General features: G+C 44.1%; 1 protein-coding gene across 1 annotated transcript in view; it reads right to left on the bottom strand.

Moving 5' to 3' along the window:
- The window catches only part of SMAD3 (SMAD family member 3), a 69,517-nt gene extending 52,675 nt beyond the window's left edge, over positions 1–16,842 (bottom strand). Inside the window, exon 1 of the mRNA XM_021552621.3 lies at positions 16,558–16,842. Coding sequence (XP_021408296.1) covers positions 16,558–16,763 — 206 coding nt within the window. The 5' untranslated portion in view covers positions 16,764–16,842. The remainder of the gene's footprint in view (positions 1–16,557) is intronic.
- Between the last annotated feature and the right edge of the window lie 217 nt (positions 16,843–17,059).

The raw sequence follows: 17,059 nt of genomic DNA, 5'->3' as shown, positions 1-17,059 counted from the left end.
ATTTGCTGGCCCAGAGAGACGTGATTACTGGAAACAAGGAGTTAAACTGATTATCTGATGTTCCACTTTCTTTAAAACCCGAAGAAAAGTAGTAAACAGATGTATAGTAAGCAGACTGCAAGCACTGCAAGCTGAAAAATCACTTTATGAGCAATCCTATCCAAAATGCTTTTAGAGTCCAAAGAAGCAGCAACTTTGCTGTTAAATGCATCTGCTGTGAAGAGTGAAAAATAAAACTGAAGCAATGCCACTGCAGGGAAAGCACCTCTCAGAAGCCCAGGGATGTGACAACAGCTCAGGCAGTGCCACAGACCTGCACAAGCAGCTGCAGATCTCAGGAAGGGAATTACAGGGTTAAACTCAGACATGGGATCAGTCCACCGACTTCCAGGAGGCTCAATTTGGCAAAATTCTTCAGAACACGCAGGACCATTATTACTCATCCTAAGGCTGCACAGGGCAAAGGAGCTTCCTCCAGCTCCCCATGGACACAGGGGTGGCCATGGCAAGGTTTGCAGGACTGAGTTTGTGGAAATCTTGATTTTACAAAAGCAGTTCTTGAAGTGGGGAAGGTGATAAAAAAATCCCCAAACAACAGAGCATAAAATCCCCACCGAAATTTCAGTGTTTGTGTTTAGAGATAAATCTTCACCACATACCCCCTCCCCCACAGAAAAAAAAGAAAGACAAAAATAAACCACGAAGGGAAGGAAGGAAAACCTCATGATTTTTAAAAGTTTGTTTTAGGCCTACTGCAGCAGTGGCTTCACTTGGCTTTTATCTGCTTTTGTGGTGTCCTCCAGCCCTGGACTGTAAAAGCAAAGTGCTCCACACACAAACAGCAGAGGGTTTTATAGAGCAGGGTCCTTTGTTACTGCTGGAAATTAGAGACAGGTGTTGATCCCAGAAGGGACAGGAATTGCCAGGCACAGGGAACCTGGGAAGCAGAAATACCAGAGCTCCTGAGCCTTTATTACCAAGATAGCTGTAAACTCCTGCCCCAGGCACAAACCAGACCAGTCCGTGAGAAACTTGGCTCTGGTGATGATTCTGCTTCACACACAATTGGAATAAACACTTCCAGATTTCATGTCTCGCAGCACACCATCTCTGTTATTCATTATTTGCTAAGAGATGACAGAAAGCAAAGTATCATCAACAAAGGAACAGAAAACTCCACAGCTCTCCCCCAGAATCCTTAGCCTGGCTTTGCACAGCTCCCTCCAGGGTGCAAGTCCAGGCTGTTTTTCCTCTCTGCCTTTCCAAGAGAATAAATGAACAAGTTGAACAGCTTGTGATATTTGCATGACTGCAGCGAGAGCATTGGAACAGTCTGAACAGCCAAAGTCTAAAGAGTTTGCAAGGAGTAAAAAGCAGTTTGTGACAAAACCCTCTGAAGACCCTCACCTTGCTGGAGTTACTACGAGTATTGTTATTAAATCTGTAATGACAACCAAGCCCTGTCATTTCCACAGTAGGCTCTTTCTACTTATTTCCAGCTCAGAGATAATCCCACTTTTATTAGGTGCTGATCTATCACTTTATGTATTGCAGAAGAAGAGCCCAGATTCCAGGGAATGAGAGGTTTTAGCTGAAATAATTTCATGAGTGGCTTCAGTGAAGGCAAAAAGACAAGGAAAGAAATGCTGCATTGATTGGAGCTGCATATGGACACCACCACCCGATGGCAACAATATGTTAAAATTAGACAAGATACTTTTGATGTAAATTAAAAGAAAAACATTTTAAGGAGTATATTTTCAGTACACTCCAGGCTCGATTCCTGTCATTGACATTTGCACATCCACATTCTGAAACAGTCTCATCTCTGACAAAACCTGGGGTGCTGCAGCTGATTTTCACTAAAATAAAAGAGTGCTATAAAGTTACAGCATTTCACATCTGCATTGTTCAGTATATCTGGATCGCAGACTATTGCAAATGGGGAGGAAGATTAAGCAACTGCCAGGTGATGTTGCCTCTTGTTCAATTAATTATCTTATCTGTGTGCAAGGAATGCCCCAATTGCAGAGCCAGACTCGTTCAGAAGATGGAGCAGGATTTCATTTATTCGTTGCACAAGGGTCACTCAGCTCCTCACGTTCCACACGAGGATGCCAAATCCCTGCTACACCCAGGCAGTTTTGCACCCACATTTGACTTTGTTGTAACACCTTGCTCCAGCACAGAAACGCTTTCAACACTCAGGAAAAGTGCCAGACTAAGGATAATGTAAGAGCTCAAGTTCTTCATTAAAGGACACGGCCACTAACGGGCCACTCACCTCACACAATAAAGAGCATTTAGCGTTTTCTTTGAAGGGGACATCAAAAGGCATCGGAGTTTGCATCTTCAGTGCTTGTCACCTTCAGCACCGTCCCCAAATGGCCAACAGCAGCGCCTTTTGCATGTGGTTAGGTGCCTATTCACCGTGAAATCATGACAAACCGACCTGCTGCTGAAGCCACAAGCTCGTACTGAACAATCCCGGGGAGCGATGGGGACAGGAAGCTGCCAGTCCCCGGTGTGGGATGTGAGAAAACAAACCCCTCCAGCACAGGCACACTCTTCAAAGACGAGCGGTTCACCAGTGGGTAACATTCCTGCAGTGGCTTGTAGTTAACAGGAGCTACACTCATTGAAGTGGGAACCAGAAATAAAATTATGTTACTGATGTAGCATTATCATAATATGGAGAGATAAGACAGTATAAAAGTACGTGGATCTCTGAGAATTCAGAGCTGTCAATTCTGTTACAATTAATTTGGCTTCCAAACAGCTCAGCAGCACAGCCAGTGATGGTCCAAATCCACTCTGCCATTTATTGGCATATGAAGAAAATATCTGGGTTTAAAGTAAAAGATAAACAATTATTGACAAATAAAAGCAGGGGTTATTGTTATCTCAACTTCCAGCAACATAATGCCCTTGTTACGCCAAGCTGCATCTGCCAGCCCACTGCACACATTCACAGTGGCTTCTGGCTTCTTCAACCTGGGAAAAACTTCATTTCAAACTTGCCAAAAGACACCCCCAGGAGCAGATTCACCCCTGTGAGCTGCTGCACAGCACACACACTCAGGGTCTTCCTCAGTCACCTTCTTCAGGCCTGAAAACCACAGAAGGCACAGACAAATTTTCAACACTTGATTGGCTCTCTCTTCCACTCTTTTGTGCCAGGAGATAACAGCAGAAAGCTAAACTGGAGAAAGGTTATCCTGAATTCCCAAAGGACTGCCAGCTTCACATTAGGCTGCACTCCTCAGTGTCCCTGACAGCCATAAAACAAACTGGATCAGCTTTGTGAAGCACAAGACTTGTTTGTCTCCTATAGATTCTAAAATGTTCTTATTCTAATGGGGGTAAGTACCTTGGAGTAACAGCCTCACTTGCTGAAAATAATAAAAATAAAAATTAAATTTAAAAATATTCTCCAAGCTGGCACTGCCTCCGACTCGATGTGAGGTGCAATTTTTAACCAACAGGAATAAGTTATTGAATCACTGGTAGAAAAGTTATGAGCTGTGTCTTGAAATGATCCTTGTCTTCAAAAAATAATTCCTGGGTTATTTAATTTGCAGCACTACATTACATGGGCAGTTACACTGGACCAACTTTTGGCCACCTTTTGACAACACTCAACCCTCAGATGGGCCTAGAAAAATATCCTTCAGAGCTCCAAGTAGCACAGGGATTGCAAAGCAAAATTAAGAATGAAATGTGACACCATTTGTAAAATCAAGAGGTGATCCTAAAGCAAAAGTGAGAGCAAGTCTTCTGTGCTTCCCCAGTTCCTCTCACAGTGATGGAAATTCAGAGCTGCTCTGCATGTGCAAAAATGATAGTCCCAAACTCACACAGGTGAAAAATGTGACTTACTGAACTAATAACAAAAAACAAAAACCACCCCCCAGTCAGGCTTCAAAGCCAAGAACCTGTGGCTGGGTTGTTTTACACATTCACACTGAGTAACTTTGCTTGCAAAACAAAGAACATTTTTGTTCCTTTCCCTGTCCTCCTAATAACCATCTTTCCCTCTTGTTTAAAGTTCTCAGCCACGGCACAAGGGAGAAAAATAATATTTTAACCAAAAAAGCCACTCCAACCCCTAAACAAATAAACAGGAGAATGGAAGTCACAAAGGCACAAAGAAGCCAAGAGCCTCTGGGCAGCTGCAGCTCAGGAACAATTTTGAGCAGCAAGGCCACCCAGCACCAGAGCCCTTCCCAGGAGGGTGCAGCAATGTCACACCCACACCCACCAGGGTACTCCTGAAAATTCCCTCTCCCTGCTTTTATGCCCTGAAAGCAACTCTGATCAGCATTCGAGCTGACTGGAAAACCTTTATCCTATTATTTTATTTATGTGGGCATATGTAACACTAAACAAGTGTTTTTGTTCCAGTGGTAATAGACCATTACCATTTTTTAATGAAGTTACAATACTTTTTTTTTTCTCCACAGAATGATTAATTAAATGCCATGTTCCACTTGAAGCTAATTGTATGGGATACAAATTTTTACATATATATTAAAAAACCAAAATATACACACACACATATAACAAAATAAAAAATTGACCTTAAACTTTTAATGGCCTCTCTCCAGTCCTAAACTTCCTGCTCCCCTCTCTTTTATTGAGGAGACTGTCAAATGTGCATGATCAATGGCTTCGAGCACAAACAGATTTCTTTCACTGACTATCAGACAAATTGGAAACATATAAACTTTGAACACCAACTCAAAAGCCAAATTAATAACAGTGCTCATTAGCTCTACCTCCCACCTTTCCTCTTTCTTCTGGAATAGCTGGTCTGGCAGTAGAGCAGAAACTCTGAAATGCCATCCTAAAAATAGAAAGCAAGAAAAGAGGAAAAAGAAAAGGGGAGGGGGGAGAACAGGAACTGAGAGAATAAGCAGAGTGAGAAGCTCTGTAACATAAAACTCTCTCCAGCTTCAAAGTCATCAGCCAATCATAATCCAATAAATGCTATTTTTTCTTTCTAAAATCAGAACACTCCAATGGCTATTTTTATTCCTGTTTAGAAGCAGCTCCCCCAGCAGACCAGCAGAGCCTGGCATGCAGAGCAGGGACTCACAGGACCCCACTTCAGCACTTCCAAGACCTTCACTGGCTCCGTGGGTTCATCTGTGTCTGGCACCAACTTTGTTTTGCACCACAAATCCCATCAGAGAATAAATGGAGAAGTAAAGGGAGGAAACAGAGGGGATGGTTACATGGAACTATTCTTTTGACCCTGTTTAAGGGTGCTCCCTTTATGAATTTCTATCCATCCAAATGGCTCCTCTGTTCTTCCAGGACCCTAATACACATATTTTCCACATGCAGCCACCAGGAACTGCAATATGGATGGGTTTGAATCAAAGCTGGTTTCTGGGTCACTCAGACACTCCAGCAAAGAATTGTACTGAAAAATCACAGCAGAAAGGCTCCATGTTCATCCTAAGTCTGGAAAATATGGATATAAAATGAAATAACGTCTCTTGAGGTGTATCCTCAGCACTTTCTTACTTTTTCTGAGTGGAGAAGCTGTGAATGCCCCAGCAGTGGAAGTGTTCCAAGGGAGGCTGGAGGGTGCTCTGAGTAACCCCAGTAAAAGATGTCCCTGGACTTACAGGGAGCTGGACAAGAGGAGCTTGGAAGGTCCCTTCCAATCCACACTGCTCTGAGTCCACAATTCTAAAATGCTAGAGGCTTCTTCCTCTATTTAATTGAAAACTAGTTTCATGAATGTAAAATCCCCACGTTACAAATTACTGGTGTAACACAGAGAGAGCAGCTTTTGAACTGATTCCTGTTTTCCAGCAAGAGCACAGGGAGATGCCACTTCAGTCCTGGATACGGAAAACTGCAGCAGGCCTTAGGATGTCTGCACCAAAGTGCCCTTAGCCCCATTAGCCTCAGGTAAATCAACCCCATTCTCAGGATTTCACTCTCCTCTATCAGCAGAAGAGGTTAAAATCCTCTGCTATGAAGGATTTAAGATCAGAACTCTGGTATAAAATGAGAGGCCACAAATGTTTCCCCTTCAAAAGCACATAATGAAAAGGTCTTTAAGAGGACTCAATGAATATTGTATAGTAAAGATTTATTATTATTATTATTATTTCAAATGGGAGTAGCTGCCAGCTTTGGAGCTTAATTGTTCTCCTTCAAGGAAAGTAACCATGTAAAGCACACAGGGAAAAAAATCCACAGGCTGGTTTCCTCTCAGCTTATCTAAGTAACCTTGATCTCAGATGTTACTTCTTCATCCTTAAATTTAGTGAGGAGATATATTAAATACTCTGTTTCCCACAGCAGGGCTTCGAATTCATCTTGCTTCAATAGCTTTGAAAAGAGCATTTATTTCAAACTTGTAAATGATTTAAAAGAGAACGTTTAATTAATAATGTTGTTTCCAGCCAGATGGCCAGCTATTAGTTTTCAGTCATCTCCTTCAGAACAATTCCCCACAAAGTCTTCAGATGCAAAGCAGCTTTGAAGCAAATAGATGTGAGTTCTCAACACTCAGAGGCTGCCAAAACATTCAGTAACAGACACAACTATAGGTACAGAAATTACATTTTTCCAAGTGGTTTTGCTGCAGGTCATGGTTGTAAAACTCCACCAGGAACAGACACACATTTTTTTTCATTTGCCATGCTGTATTTGGATGGCATTAAATTCACATATGGCTATAGAATATTAGTTAACTGAAAACATGAGGCTACATGCATAGAGTTTCCCCTGGACTTGTGCTAACAGACCTCAGACTGGAGCTCAGGAGCAGAACTCTGTGGTATGATGTGTATCAACCAGTCAAAATATTCCATGTGTACAGGAGGCACTGCTCCTGAGATGAATAGATAAATATTAGGCAAACCCAGCCAAGGTTTACCACTAAACATCTGTGGAATTCTAATATTCTCACTGACATAGCACCTACATAATTTCAAAGAGAGCTTCCAACAAAAAATTAAAATTGCTTTCTTAGTACAAATGAGATGCTGGGCAGCAGCAGAAAGCTTTTTAAAGCAGCGAGGTAATGGGGCTTGCAACAGGTTTTTAAAATCCTGGGATTTTAAGAGCTTTCCCAACTGTAATTAATTCCCTGACAGGCAAGGAGTGCATCTGGGAGGTAGTTAAGGTACAAGCAGGGTGCAGCGTTTTGCTCACAGTTACACAGTGGTGTGGAACAAACCCTGGTATTTTCAGCCTTCCCTAACCACAATGTGCATTCATTATGCAGCAATCCACAAGTGAAACCCCATCTTTATTCAGTTATGATTGGGAAAAACAAAGATGCAATTGCAATTCTATACCTGAACTTTCAGCCTGTAGTTCTCCCAAACAAGAAGAACCAGGCTTGGGAAAAAGCTTCAATGATCAGCTGTCTACCTACACACGAGTTATTTATGGCATCTAATTCAGAGCAAAGCTCAGCTCAGTTTGCAGAGTGCCAACAGACTTTTACTAGCAACAGAAATCAGCTAGAAAGTTGTATCAGCTCCAAAATATGGACAGTGATTTTTCTGCTCTTCAAAATTTGCCATTTTGCTTCATTCTACCACAGTGGTTTCAAATCTTCTGGTTTGCACTTTCTACCATTCTTGTGCAAAAACTGGTTATTAAAAAAAAAAAAAGGTAATTTTGCTCAGAAAACAATGACATGAAACAGACCAATAGGACAGATTTGACTGCTGGTGAAGCTTATACTGATTAAGTCAGGTAAATTTAAGCCAAATAATCAGACATGGAGGAAGATTAGCCAAGTCATCTCTAAGTCTGCTCATCCCAAGCCTGTGGAACTCTTTCATGGTCATTAATCCAGCATCTCCAGTACCCAGTGGAGTTCTGTTTGAAGGTCCCAGGCCAGCATCAACAACTATTCCAGATTTTTTATCCCACAGGCTGCTGAATGCAGGGAAAGCAGGAACAGATGTCTTTAGCAGACCTTGTGCTCTCCTGTTCAAGGTCTGTAATTGTGGGGGGCTTTATCTAGAAAACATTTCTGCTTCCTGAGCTTGTGGAGCTGTGGGGCAGGGCAGGGGCACATTGGAATAATGGCTTCACCACTGTTTTGAAAGCCATTTAAAATGGTTAAAAAAGGAAAAAATAAAAACAAACACAGAACAGCCCAATGCTGCCTTCTGCCCAGGCACAGGACCTCCCACTCCAGAGGTGCCTCAGCCACAAATGTGGAGGGTCTCTGCCCAGCCCCACCAGTGCCCATCAGCAAACCCTCACTGAAATATGAGTGAACTCCTCTGAAAATTAAATGTTTTGCAGAGAAATATAATTTTCATCAAACTTCAGCTAAACCCTGCCTGGCTTCCTGCCAGACTTCCAGCCCAGGCCTGAGAAGTCCTGGGGCTGGAGCCCCCAGGTCTCACAGGCTCTGCTGGGCAGCTTCAAATCCTGCAAAGAACCCACAGAAACCACCAAATCCCTGCATTTAAAAGAAATTCAGAAAAGTGGACAATATCAACCTACAGAGACATCTCCCCTGTTTTCAGTTCACTGCTTTCCTGCGCTGGCCTGACTCTCCCTTCACTGCCTGAAAACTGGAAGTAAATTTACTGAAATCCATGTAACTACACAAACACAAAGAGTGGGAAAAGCCTCCAGCTGCTTATTAGCCTTTTATTTAGACTGAGTGCTTTTTAAACACTGATTTTTCAGATACTGTTTGTTACACATGTGCTACAAACTGGCTCTGCATCTTGAGTGCAGGGGAACAACAATTTGTTCAACAAATAATGACCTTTCTGTACAGTTCCACATGTATAGAAACCATAGACTTCGTATCCCTGTGAAAAAAACCCACATCTGGTCTTGCTCAGAATAACAGAATTAAAAGTTCTTGTAGCTGGGTCTTTGTCTTCCCACACAGAAACACTAAAATTCCAGTTAATGGAGGGAAAGGAAATTTGGGGAAAAAAGAATTCTCCAGCTGTTGAGTAGATAAAGCAACAACTCACACATTCAACACAGAAACACTCTCAGGTGCCACAGATGTCCTCCTCTCAGCCCAACATTTTTGTGAACTTAACTGTTCTCCATGTGTGAAGATTAAGTGAATTTCTCTTTTCACGTTCAAGCAACTAAAACAGGAAGGACAAAGATTCTCCTCTTTTGTTATGAAAAAGGAGAGTCAGTGTCAGCATCCATCATTCAGTCACTGCACCACAAAGGAGGAAATTTCTGTTTTGACTTCCTCTTTAAAAAAAAGATTGAGTTATGGTTAATGAACGTCACCACTGCAGAGAAACTCCGACCTTTCCTATGACGCAACCTGTAAGGGAAATTTACTGAAATTCCCAACTGCAAATTAAGTGAGCTAAGGAGGGTTCACCCACTCTTGTCCCCCTGAGAACCCTGGAGAAAGCAAGAACCCCAGGGACAGGATCCTGCCACATCACCCACTGCAGTTCCTCTCTCCAGGATTCACACCCCTCCTTTTCCATAATCTGCTCCATGGTCCCATCACGGGGCAGGCACCCAGCCCACCTGTGCAGGTGCTCCAGGACAATTTGGGCACACACAGAGCACAGCCGCACCACCTGGAACCTGGCCCCTCCTCACCCTCATCACCCAGTGCTGAACAGCAAGTGAGCTGTGAAGGCTTTTTTGTGACATACAAAAATTTATCAGGATCATCTCTTCACCTTTCCTAGACAGGTTTCACTGGAGTTTTAAGCACGTTTTTTCATGAGGCTCAGCAATGAGAAGTATGATCCACGTTTCCCACAGCAGCAGCTGCTGTCAGAAGTCTCTGCAGCACACATAAAAACCTCCCTTGCTGCTGAAGGAACAAATCTGGGTATCTGGGACTGTGTGGCTATCTTAGGTTTCCTTAGCTAACAAAGATTTCCTACTGCAGCTCACATATCCCTGAGTGACCCTTTAGAAAGCAGGGTGTTATTTCTTACCTGGCTGGGCTCTTGTGAAGTTAAGGGTTACCCTTGGTTTTATTTGGCTCGTTTTTAATGGGGCTGCTATTATTATGCAGGAATAGGTTATTCCCACTCACATTTGTGTCCTCTGAGGAGCTGAGTCTTTAAGACCAAAAAAAAGAGCTCTGGCTTCGTATTGTTTGTACAGAGGCACAGTACCTGGAGCAGTCCAGCTTCCCTAAGGGCAAGTCCCACCACTGTGGGGGCAAAGAGATGCCAACAAATGAGGATCAGGTCTGAAAGGCTTCACAACACCTTTAAAATTACTGCATTACTGCAACAATCCACACACTACCGGCTCCTCAGCTACACAGAGCTGTGTAATTATCAGCAATTCCAAAAGGAATCAACAAACGCCTGCTGGACCTGCTGGAGTCACCCCCTGGAACTGCAAGAACCTCTGCCCTGGCTTCACTCGCCCATCAGCACCGGCAGCTCGGGGCTGGAAAAGGGATTTTTACAAACACATCAAGGCAGACAAGGACAAAAGTTAATTAGGACTATTCATAAGCCTGGCTGGAGGGAGTGCTGCATCCCATCCCTGAAAATTTAATTGCACTCAGCAGAGGAAAGCTAAAACATAGTAATAATAAAAAACCCCTAACAACAGAAAGACATAATTTGGGAATAAAAACTGATTTCAATTTAATTCGAGCACTTGTTGCCCCTATTTATTTCATCAAGTAGTTCATGCAGGATAATGGCTTTACTGTGCATCTAACAACATTAGAAGTTCCTAATAAATTAACAAGTGAAAATTAATGGCTGCTCAGTCCATTAAATCTCGTTAATTTTATTTTTGTTGTAATAATATAGCAATCACAAGTTTACATTATTAAACCAATATTTATTAGAAGAACTAATTTTAATTGGATCCCTGATGTGATAATCCTGTACAGTGTGTATTTCTTTATTTCATCAATTTTTTGCATTTATTTCTCATTATATTTAAATGACTGAGATATTCAGGGTCTTTTCCTAATACTATGAAAGTTAAGCAACCATTTTAAACATTTTATTTCACACAGATTCAACACTTACTACACAATATAATGAGAACATCATGAGTCCCTTCAGAAGCTATTTTAACTCTTCTAGTCTCTTGAGAAAGGGCAGAAGAATGAAAGACAGAGATATTAATATCTGAAAGCATCTTAACGAGTGGTAAAATCCATTTTAGCCTCTCAGTGTCCTGGATAAACATTCCAGTTGTTTTTTCAAGACAGAAGGAAATTTATCACTGGTTTTAATGCAAAGTGTGAGCTGCCCTGCAAAATTCAGGTAAAAAAACACATATATATTTGCAAGAGGGTTTGAATTGTAATGACTGCACGAGAAATTACAAAACTGAGGAGACACCTTAATAAAGGGCTGCTGTGCTATGCCAGCAGCAACTCTTTTAAAGGGAGAGAACATAACTCCTCCCCAGCCTCCCTCTTCTCCCAGCTCCTTGTCTGTGCCACAATAACTGAGTGTGTAGCTGCTCCCTAACTGGTTGTACCAACATTATGGCCGCAGCCTGACAGCAGTGCTTTGTTTTTGGGAACACAACAACTCCACACACATCACCCAAGCTGATGTAAGAGGCAGGAGTAAGTGCAAGGGGGTGACAAAAAGCTGGAGGGGCTGCAGGGAGCAGAAACCTGTGCCCAGAGAGGGAGTTGAGAAAGGCACTGATGGAGAAGCAGCACTGCAGGCAGAAAATCATGGAATCACACAGAAAAAGCTGAACTGGAAGGGACCCACAAGGGTCACCGAGTCCAACTCCTGGCCCCACACAGGAGCAAGGCCATGTCACACCCTGGGCCCAAGAGAGTTGCCCAAACACTCCTGGAGGTCTGTCAGGCTCAGGCTCATGGGGACTCACCCTACCTCCACCTTCAGACCTGGCCTGAGAGTCCCACAGAGGCCACCACAGCTGCTGAGGGCACTGCAGCAGCACAAAGGTTGGGCAGGGCTGTAAAACCTGCCCAGGGCTCGGGCAGGACAGAGGTCACTGCCACGGCTTTGCAGCAGGAAAATCCCCAGCAGGATGGAGCCGGGCAGGGAGATGGCAGCCTGAGGTGCACACCAGGGCTAAGCCCCTGCAGGCGCTCCCAGACAAGGCCAGGAAATATTAAAGCTCCTCACACTCAGGGATAGAAAACTGAAAACAAAGTAGCTTGAAACTGGTATCGAAAAATACATAAATTTGCACATGGACACACAAAGCTGTGGCTGGTCCTTTGCTGCTTACTGCAGTCAGATGGGCAGCAGTCCCAAAAAAGAGTCTGGAATCAGAATATCCCAAGCTGGAAGAGACCCACAAGGAGCAAGTCCAGTGACCCCAAAATCACACCATAGTGTGAAACCACAACATCCTTCAGGGTCTTGCAAACAGCCTCTGCCACTTAATACCCTCACCGTTTTCCTCTTTTCCTGGTATCCCCTCAAACCTAAGAACACGATTAAGTTCTGTAAATATTGTGTGGTCAACTCCCAACACAACAGAAGCTGTGCTCACACCCAAGATGTTCCTGAAATAATTATGTTCCTTCTTTATTATCATTATGTATTAAGTTCCTTGTGTATTATCCCTGGTTTTCCCCACCAAAATGTAAATCATTTAAGGAACACCATATTCAGTGGCTTTTAAGAAGCAAATGTGCCATGTTTTCATTTTAACTGGTACATTCTGCCCTTATCAGATGAGTTCCACAAGAAATAACACCCACCTCTCTTCACAACTGTTTTCTAAATTAAAAAAAAAACCCACTACTTAAAAGAAGGTGATCTTTACATACAGGAATCCTGGTTCCCCTAAAACCACTGGTGATACCAAAACAAATAAATACAGTAATGAGTTCAAAAGAAAAATGTCCATATGAAAATATATTACAAAATATCAGGAGATTTATGTCTTTGTGTGTGTAGCACCACTAAAGCTCTTGAAACAAAGCATTTACTATCATAAAGCAAGACTACAGACACTGCACAGCTTGTAGAAATTACCGAGTGCCTGTCACATGGTCTGCTTTCTGCAGATCAGACCCTAAAAAAGTTGAGTTCAACACTCACCACACTTCATTTGCAGGGCAAATGCTGCTGGTTTCTCAGGTGCACAAAACGGCCTCTCTTCTGCTCAGAACAGTATTAGAAATTCAGGGGTTTTTGCAGGTTTGTATGAATGTCAGATGTAGACGCCACTCTGACCACATTTTTGGGTCTCTGAAGAGAACAGAGCCACCAAAAATCCTGCGAGCAGCTGGAGCAGATCATTGCCTGCTCACAGAGCAAGGCAGAGAGGCCACAAACACCCTCCTGCCTGTGCTGGGTAGGTGTTAATGGCACACTTGTGCCCAGGTTGGTCTGAAAAGTGATAAAAATGCTCATTCTGAAAGCTGGGCTTTCAAGATAACTGTGACAAAGGGTGCATTTTAATGAGCAGAAGAATGTGTCTTCTCAACGTTTATCACCCAATACAGGATGAAAAACCCTTTCTGCCAGGGAGACCCGACTCACTAGGTGAGCTCTGGCACTAAAGGCCACCAGCTCGGGCACAGAGGTTTAAAGAAAGGTCCTGCTGGGGCAGGATGGGCTTTGGCAGCTGTGTCCAGAGGAGCAGGGAAGGAAGATCCTCTAAAGGAGCCGTCCTGTGCAGCAGCAGCACCACCAGAAACCATCAGCTGGTTTGAGACCAGAGTTTTTCAGGTGGAAATGACTTCCTCCTCCAGCAGTAAAAACATGAAGGAAAAATCCTTCTTGCCAGAAGAGTTGCTGAAATCCTTGAAGGCCTCTCCAGCCTTTTACTATCTTCACAGGTTCTCCCAACAGAACACCTGGGGTATCTGTCACACCACCTCAGAAATTGAGCACTTGGAGAAGTAACACATGCTGAGCAAATAAACTAATCCCTGTTTACTAATCTGTCAGGAGATAGCATGTAGTACGTGCTTCCAGATCCCAGCAGATAAACATGACAGCAGGAATACATTTGTTATTCTAATTCCTTAGCCCTACAACAAAACAAATATATTTTCCTGTCCTTTCTTCAAACAATCCCACCTGATCAGTCCAGGAATTTGCTGTGTAGCCCTCATTCCCACAAGCAATGTTTCTGCAAAGCTCGAGCCCTTTTCCATGTAAAACTTGCTCTGTCTCATGGATACAATAGCTAATTTTGGACTTACCCTGCTCCTGCTGGGCCAGAGTCATCACTGGCATGGCTCCACTGTAATTCAGTCTACTGATGCATTACGGACAATGCACAACATGAGCTAATCCTTAATGATGCTTTTCCCCCCTTTCCCCCCTCCCCAGCATATCATTTGAGTAAATAGTAAAATGACATACGTAAAAATTATTAAATGAAAAAAACAAACAGCAAACGAAAACCACGCTAAAATCGTCTTGCAAACACTAATTTCAGATGACACAGTAATCAGATTCACAGATACATTAGGACAAGCAGTGCAGCCCAGAGGAAAAGGCACAGCTCTTAAAGTCACAAGGCCTGGTCAGAGCTGCAGCTCTGCACTGACTTCAGGGATTGTTCCATGCTCCCACCCCATTCCCCAACCTCTGACACACAGATGTTAACATCTCAGCACAGAAAAACCTAACCACGGGCATTTCTAAACAATAAAAAAGCAGATATGAAGTTGTGTTTAAAAATTAATGCCAAGGTATAAGGGGCTCCCACCAAAACAGGCTGATGCCTCCCCCATACCAAGGTTTAAGATCTGTAGGATCCAGGTTCAGTGTCATAAATTAACACAAAATGTTTTAATTTCTGCACAGATTTTCTTTAACAGATGAGGAACAGTCAGGACAATCTCTGAAGGTGAGTCTGCATGACTTGCGACATATGTTTGCGTTGTTATTTATTTTCAAACTTTACCTTTTTTCTTTTAATAAAGCATTGTGTTTGGCCCAACACTTTTCTTCCTTTAAATCATAAAATATCAAATCCTTCCTTATCTAAACCACTCTGTTAGGAGTCACAGAAGTTCCACGGGCCTTCATGCTCTGCTCCCTAACGGGTCAGCATCAGCCAGACACAATACCCAGGTCACAGCAGCAGGGCTGCTCCAGAAATTTTCTTCTTTTGAAATGGTAAATATTACAGAGAAGTGCTTTAAATGGTAAATATTTCAGGGAATTATCTACGTGGAAAGCACGCTGCTTACCAAGAACTTGAAAAATATAGATTTTAAGGCATTTGTATTGCGTGGTGGCTCTACAGGTTTTGATTTCTGCTTCAAGTAGAAGCCGGAGCAACTCTAACAAAGGCTGAGAGCTCTCATTTGCATTACCGGCCAAAATCTTGGCCAAAGTCATTCAGCACCAAAAAAGATAAGGAGGCTTTATTTTTCCTTTTAAAAAAACACTGCAGTTGTTGGAAGAAAATTTCAGGAGCTCCAAACATCCACATTTCTAAGCTACTTGCTTCACTTTTTCATGCAACAGATGCTGCTTTGTATCAGCTCCTGCATATTAAATCATTCTGACAAGCAAGAAAGCATACATTTGTTTGTGCCAGAGAGAAGCATGAATACACACACACACACAGATATCTTCTCACGCAGAAGCACACAATTATGCAGCATTCAAATATTTGGGATGAACTTTGGCCTTTGCTTAAAAAAAAAAAAATACTCTCAAACACAATCAGGAACAGACCCAGCAGTCATCTGGCTGAGCTCACAGAATTCAACAATCTGCAGCAATAAAACACCACTTGTGGGCAGCCATTTGAAAGTTACTTGGAAAATTGTTCTTAGATGGGATAGTTTTATACACGTCTTTTATGATTTATGATGGCCCTGTGGATCGAGTTCGGAATGGAGACTGAAAATAAAATCTATGTTCATTCAAAAAATGGAAGAAAAAAAATCAGTTATATTCACCCTGACATGTGTGGGGTTTTTTTTGGTTTTTTTTTTTTTTTCACTCCAAACGACCTCCTTCAGCTCTGCCATTTGCATTCCCGATTTAAAAAGTAACTCGAAAACATCAGCAGAGCAGGGCTCTAAATGACCCCTTCGGAGGAGTAAGGAAGAGGCCAAACAACCCAAACAAAACCGTTTTCCTAACGCGCTAATCACAAGAAAATCTAAATGCAACAGCACTTGAGAACAAGCTGAAACTTCTGACAATAAGAGTGGAACTGCTCCGCAGCGCTTCCAACTTTGTTTTTTTTTTTTTTCTTTTTTATGATCTCGGCTCGAGGCATATTTTCTCCACTACGTTTTCTCTCTCGTTACTACAGAGTAATTCAGTTCTGCAGGCAGAACGGGGTTTTTCTTAGCTCGGTAAGGAGCAGGCAGAGAGGACGGACACCGCGCCGAGCCCTGCCCGGCCGTGCCGGGGCCCGGGGGTCCCTGAGGGTCCCTCGGGGTCCCTCGGGGTCCCTGCGGGTCCCTCGGGGTCCCTCGGGGTCCCGGCGGGTCCCTCGGGGTCCCTCGGGGTCCCGGCGGGTCCCTCGGGGTCCCGGCGGGTCCCTGCGGGTCCCTCGGGGTCCCGGCGGGTCCCTCGGGGTCCCGGCGGGTCCCTCGGGGTCCCTCGGGGTCCCTGCGGGTCCCGCACGCCCCTCGAGCCGCGCCCCCCGCACCCATACCTGGGGATGGTGATGCACTTGGTGTTGATGTTCTGCGTGGTGATCGCCTTCTCCAGCTCGTCCAGCTGCCCCGTCTTCTTCAGCTTCTTCACCAGGCTCTTCACCGCCTTCTCGCACCATTTCTCCTCCTGCCCGTTCTGCTCGCCTTTCTTCCAGCCCAGGAGCCGCTTGACGATGGGAGGAGTGAAGGGCAGGATGGAGGACATGCTGGCTGTGCCGGCAGCGCCCGCCGCCGGCTCCGCGCTCTGCCCGCCGCCGGCTCCGCCGCCTCACACCCGCGGCCCGGCCCGGCCCCGCCGCTGCCTCAGCGCCGCGGGCCCGCGGCTCCAAACTTTGCCCGGAGTTCGCCGCCTCTCCCCGGCGGCGGCGGCAGCTCCCTCCTCCTCCCCCTCCTGCCCCGCTCTGTGTGCGCGGAGAGGCGCCCACTCCAGCTCATTCCCAGTCTGTCTCTCATGCAAATTGCCTGCTGGCCGCCCCGGCCCGGCTTCCACCCCCTCCTTCC

Source organism: Lonchura striata, chromosome 11 (genome assembly GCF_046129695.1).
Source record: "Lonchura striata isolate bLonStr1 chromosome 11, bLonStr1.mat, whole genome shotgun sequence".
NCBI lineage: Eukaryota > Metazoa > Chordata > Aves > Passeriformes > Estrildidae > Lonchura > Lonchura striata.
This window is presented reverse-complemented; position numbering and strand designations above follow the sequence as displayed.